Consider the following 6,211-nt stretch of genomic DNA (forward strand, 5'->3'; position numbering starts at 1 on the left):
GCAGCGGCAGGCGCACTCTCAACCACTGCGCCACCAGGGAAGCCCCCAGGTGAATTCTTTTAAGAGATGTGAGCCCCAAAACTATGATAGGATAGGGTAGGTAAGAGTCCCAGGATCAGTGACATACAACAACCACCAAAAAAGAACACAAAAAACCCCAGCATACATAAAATGAAAAACACATGACCAAAATACATCTGACTGAAAAACAGAGAGAGAGAGAGACCAGCCATCTAACGAGCAAATTATACTAGTGAGTATAATTTGGGGAATACTTTACACTCCAGTTGCGATAGTCCATAATTAGAGATAAGAGAATTTTTTTAAACATACCTTTGCAAGAATGTGCTTGTCTTTTATAATGTACTCATAAGTAGTCAGGAGGACATTGAATTTGCCACTCCGTAACTGGGGGACGAGGGAGCGACGCATGGCAGGGGTGCCCTGAATGGGAAGAAAATACAGATGTATATTACCCGATGGAAGGAGGCGTGCGTTGTCTCTCACTACTCAGGCTTAATGGAGCCCAGCCATGTGACTAAGGACTGCACATACATGCAATTATCATATACAGATCCATTATCCAGGAAGAAAGTGCTTGGCAAAATTGCTCACACGTCTGGACACTTTTCAGACCTTTATGGAGAAGCTTTCCCACTGCAGATCGAGGGAAGAGGGGGGGAAAGAAAAGGAAATTATGGTGACCCCAAGGTAGCAGAGAACCCGCTGCTCCGCTGAAAGGCTCCATTTCTACAGGAGCGTCCAGCAGGCACCCGGGCGCCCGGGTAATTGCCTAACTTTGCAGGAACAGTGGGCATGGCAGCAGCACGCAGGATGTGTGATATTTGTCATTTGTATTACTCTCATCAGAAACCTCGCAATATGATAATTAACAATTTTCTTCTGCATTTCACTATCTGAAAGTAATTATGGTTTATTACAGTAATCTTCTTGGGATGATTAACTCTCACTGTTCAGTACATGATGTACATGACAAAACTTTACAACCAGATACAGTTCACAGATGTGCATAGGGAATGAAAAAAATAGGGTCTATATATAAATGTGGAAAAGCAAAAAATAAATACAGGATTCCAAACCTTGTAAGAAATTTTCACCACGGAAGGAGCCCATTTGTCAAATTCATACGTCCAGTTAGATAGAGTCCTATAGAACAAAAGAAAACAAAATACAGAGAGATATTTGTACAAAAATCTGTGCTTAAAAAGACGTTCTTACTCACTTTTAGGCCTCACCTTGAAAGGGGCTAGAGAATATAAAATAGCTCAACTGCATATTCATTTTAAAGGTGTGGAAATAAGAGGTAAGTTAGAAATAAGCTGCCACAAAGCATGACAAGTTTGTTTGTGGGTTCACACGAAATCTCATAAGAGAAAAAAAATTAAAGAATGCATGAATATAGATGGCAAAAAACATCTTAATTTTAATACTGAAAAACAGCAATTACCAGAGTGATTTGGGGACTCTTTAGAAACAGCCATATAAAGTTCAGAGAAAAGTTGAGTCAGGAAAAAGAAATGACAAAAGCACATGAACATACTAAATAAATCTGTCAAGAGGGGGCAGGGGAAAAATATTAAATGCCTTAAAAGGCTAAATTCCTGAAAGCATCAATGTAACATATGAGTCAGAACATGCAAAACATAGATAAAAACCAAAATATATGTTCAAGATGTAGATAATATGGAAAGGGTGTCTAAGTTCCATGGATTCAAATAATATGGATTAAAGAGGTCTGCTAATAACTCTCATTTAGACAAAATTTGAAGGAAATACTAAAACAATATTTTTTCTCAAGGCCCAAGTCTGTAATTAGCACTGAGATCTAGAAGAGGATCTCAGTGAACAGAACTGCAACCTCACACCCACAGTCAGAGACACACTCCCATCCAAGGAGGGCGGTTTTGAACAGGTATCCCTCCCCTCAGGGGTATCCACCAAAGACCCACAAGGAGCCATGCAGTGGGCGAGGCACCGGGAATTTAACGGAGAACAGTGAAGACCCATCCTTACAAAGCGACAAAGTCACTGCACATACACTTCGAGTACTGAGGGCGGTTTAACGCAAGATTCATAGTTACGATTTTGATTTAGATTCTGCTTTTAAGAGGGACACTAAAGGAAGATTTAAGAATATATAATTTTTGAATATATATAACCTTTTTGGAATGGAAAAAGAAAAAAAATTAAAGAAATCTTAAAAAAAAAATCAAAACCTTTCAGCTTCATGAGCCACTTTAGACGTGATGAAGAATGAGACCCACTGCACAGTGTGCAGGCTGTGTAGACTGCAATGCTAAGGGCTGAAAAAAAATCACTTCATCCTGTGCTTATGTAGCCAATCAAAGGGTGGGAAAAGAAAACCTAAATCCGGATTATATGCTCTTGATAATCCCACTACAGGCTACAATTCGGCTTTAAGGGAAAAACAAGGACAAACTATGAATAGGGCAAGCTCCAACATAAAGAAAGATAACTGCAGAATAAATGGCTTTACTTACGAAAGGGGAACAATGATGAGATAGGGGCCATTGAGTCTTTTGTGCTCCATCAGATAAGTGATGAGTGCAATGGTCTGTATGGTCTTTCCCAGCCCCATTTCATCAGCTAAGATTCCGTTCAAATTGTTATTATACAGAGAAACCATCCATTCCAGGCCCTGGAGCTGAAATGAAGAGTAATTGCTTCAATTATCCAAGATCTGCACAGGTAATTAATACTAATACAAAGCAAGTGAGGCTGCGACTTCTTAACTCCTCGGTGCTGTACGTTGGATTTCCCACAGTAGGAAAGTACGGGAAGCACCAACACACAGAGAATTTCATATATGAGCCTGTAATCACCCCTGATGCTTGGCAGGTGCTGAGTGCTAATCAGATTTAGAAATGATGGGCTGGAGTGTACTGGGGGGACTTTAAGCAGCTTTGCCGTTCATCCCGACTTAGCATTTCACGGTACATGACATTCTAGAATTATTATAAATGAAGAAAACCCAAACGGAAATCCATTCCAACCACTCCAAGCACAAAAAGCCACCATGAGGATTAAAGAAAAACCAACCAGAAGGCAGGTTTGGCACGAAGATCACAGGTCATTAGAAACAGCCTTCTTGGTGATGAAGAGCCTCCCGGCCCCCCGGGGTGGGATCCCCTCAAGTGAGGACGCGGAGTGACCAGGGAGCCAGGGGCAGCTGCTGGGCCCACAGGAGGGCACTTCCTGGCGGAGAAAGCGCCCAGGCATCACATGGAAACTTTGCAATGTAAGTGCTCCCGGAGGGCAGCTGACTGCCCGGAAACATGTTCAACATATTTTTAAAGTACAAAAGCACAGCACCAGAGACACCGCTTTGGATTTCCATGTTAAACACAAGAAAGCCTGGGTGAAAATACAACATTGTTCAACTTCCCTCTCCAACCACTAATTCCCTTCCACCACCATATCACAGATTCTGGTTTAAGTGATAGGATCATCTCTCTCTCTCTCTCTCTCTCTCTCTCTCTCTCTCTCTCATACTCTCTCTCTCTCTCTCTCTCTCTCTCTCTCTCTCTCTCTCTCTCATATATATGTTTATTATCTATCTATGTATCTATATGTATATAATTGCTAAAGTCAATTTAGCTTGCTAATGAAGTTATGCTTAGGGAAATGTTAATTTTAATTTGGTTTCTGTAAAAACAAAGCAAGTGATTCTTTTACTTTCAATAATTGTTAAATGGACCATGCAAGGAGCTATAGCAGATGGAAACCTAGGTATGTAATACGCATGCCTCCCTTCAGAAGCTTGCAGTCAGAGGACCCGATAAGCCATTCACGCACCAAGACGTGGTTGGCAGTGCCAATGTCATACATATGAAATTGTACGGGCCAGAATTTTTCTTGGGAAGAGTACTGCAATGGTTTGAAGAAATACTTCGATAAGCCACTTAGGGTGCCTCATACCATGCGAGACTCCAAATCATCCTAAAGGTTTTTGCAGAAGAGCAGCAACACCAAGAAACGAGAGGAACAGAAAGAGGTCCCACGGGGATGCACGAAAGACACGGGGGCAGAAGGGGAATGCCGGGAACTCTTAGTGGTGGGTGGGAGGAGATGTGCACCTGCAACATGATCCCGAGAGCACCAGACCTTTAGGAAAGTCAACTAAGTGCCAGAAACATTTGGACACTCAGTGGTAGTGGATTTTTTTTTTTTTTAAATGAAAATCGGCAAAGGGGCTGAATTTTGCATCTGTCTTAATCCCAGATAAGACAGAAGCAGAAACTGGCAGCAGAGGGGACTAGAAATTCAAAAAAAAAGTGGGAAGTGATTTGGACTTTCCTAGACCATGGAATTGGAGGGGTTGGGTATTGAGGCAAGCTTACGTGGCTTTCCAGGAAGCAGCAGGAAGGCCTCAGCTATGTCAAGGTTGAGTAACTATTTTCAATACAAAAACTTGTCAAGGAGCAAGACGATAGAAAGCTTACTCATGGATAGAGTGATCCGGGCAGGCTTTGAGCCACAATTTCAGTTGGTTTGTGAGAAATAAAAAAGATTTCATCAGGTAGATATGGATGCTCACAGACCAGGAAGAAGAAACTCCATGAAGCAAAAACCCGGAGGCGGGCAGAGTAAGGTATGTTCAGGAAATCTACAGCAGCCCAGGAGAGGAAGAAGGCCATAAAGTTCACGTATGGAGGGTTTCCCTGGTGGCGCAGTGGTTGAGAGTCCGCCTGCCGATGCGGGGGACACAGGTTCGTGCCCCGGTCCGGGCAGATCCCACATGCCGCGGAGAGGCTGGGCCCATGAGCCGTGGCCGCTGAGTCTGCGCGTCCGGAGCCTGTGCTCCGCAACGGGAGAGGCCACGACAGTGAGAGGCCCGCGTACCGCAAAAAAATAAAAAATTAAAAAATTCACAAATGGAAGTAGGAGGAGGTAGGTTTGAGAAGACAGTGACAAAGAATGCTTTCAAAGGTGCCGGATGGCAGGAGGAAATCAATGTAGCATTAAAAGCTATTCACGAATAATCTAACGATGCACCTGCCACATATAGACATACAAGAGTTCATCAGAACCAACTACAAGTTAACATCTATGTCAGGTAGGCCAAATCAGATGAAAACAACTTTGAACTTCATGCAAGTAGCATGGTCTTTGGAGAAAACATGACCCTACTACAGCCAGAGCAGTGGTTCTCAAAGTGTGCTCCAGGGACTCCTGAGGGTCCCCAAAACCTTTTCAGGCGATCCACAAGGTCAAAATGATTTTCTTATTAACACTAAGGTATTTGCCTTTTATATTGTGTTGACATTTGCACGGATGATGCAAAAGCAGTAGTGGGTGTAAACTGCTGGCACTTTAACACAAATCAAGGCAGTACTGTGGTAGTAGCCTCTGTATCCTTCACCCTGATGCAGTGGCAGCCAACACAGTGCCACGTTTTAGGAGTTTAGTGGATCCAAGTTCAAAGAGTTTGAGAACTGTTGGCCTAAAGCATATACTTCCTAAAGTATATTCCAAAGGTCCCTAATTTTACAAGATGTGAACAGGTATATGATATATGAAAAGCAAGTTTGGTAGTCAGAGAAATTTGGGAAATACAAAGTTAAAGCTGTTTCACTGCAGGAAGCTGATATGCAGTTATAGTTACACATTTATTTTTGCAGAGCCCATGCGTGTGTTGACGCACACCATGGATTACCAAGAAGGGTCATTGCTAGAGTGCCCAGATGTCTGGTTGGCTTGGGAAGTCCTGGGTGACACCTATGATCAGTAATAAGGGCCACGGTTCACTCCCATAAGTATCCAAATTTGGAATAGTAAATTATACCATAATCCAAGTTCTAGCTGAGCGTATTTCCCATATTTATTTAACCACAGAACCTATTTTTCCTTTCTTTTGGAGGTCTCTCTCCTGGGACAAATGTTCCAAGGAACACACTTTGGGAAACACTGTGAAGGAGAAGGAGGTAAAAGACAGGAGCTGACCTCATTCCAGACAGGTCAAATGAAACACACGTTATGCTTACAGCGTAGTTTTCATCAAAGCAGGTATGCTCACCACTCTATTGTGTCTTAAAAAAGAAAAGCATGTAAATGTAGTAGATAGCGACTCCTAGGTAGCTGAATCCAGTGTTAAACTACAGACACCACTGACATTTTTGAAGAAATACATACTTCACTTCCTTTGAAAAAGAGGCACAGGTGTTCCCTA

General features: G+C 42.5%; 1 protein-coding gene across 1 annotated transcript in view; it reads right to left on the reverse strand.

The window, feature by feature from the left end:
* The window catches only part of SMARCA2 (SWI/SNF related BAF chromatin remodeling complex subunit ATPase 2), a 161,112-nt gene that overhangs the window by 104,547 nt on the left and 50,354 nt on the right, over positions 1-6,211 (reverse strand). The window contains exons 14-16 of the mRNA XM_007466755.1: positions 2,523-2,686; positions 1,101-1,167; positions 334-444 (exon numbers count right to left, since the gene is read on the reverse strand). Of these exons, the coding sequence (XP_007466817.1) occupies positions 334-444; positions 1,101-1,167; positions 2,523-2,686 (342 nt within the window). The remainder of the gene's footprint in view (positions 1-333; positions 445-1,100; positions 1,168-2,522; positions 2,687-6,211) is intronic.

This window comes from Lipotes vexillifer, unplaced genomic scaffold (assembly GCF_000442215.2).
Source record: "Lipotes vexillifer unplaced genomic scaffold, Lipotes_vexillifer_v1.1 scaffold948, whole genome shotgun sequence".
NCBI lineage: Eukaryota > Metazoa > Chordata > Mammalia > Artiodactyla > Lipotidae > Lipotes > Lipotes vexillifer.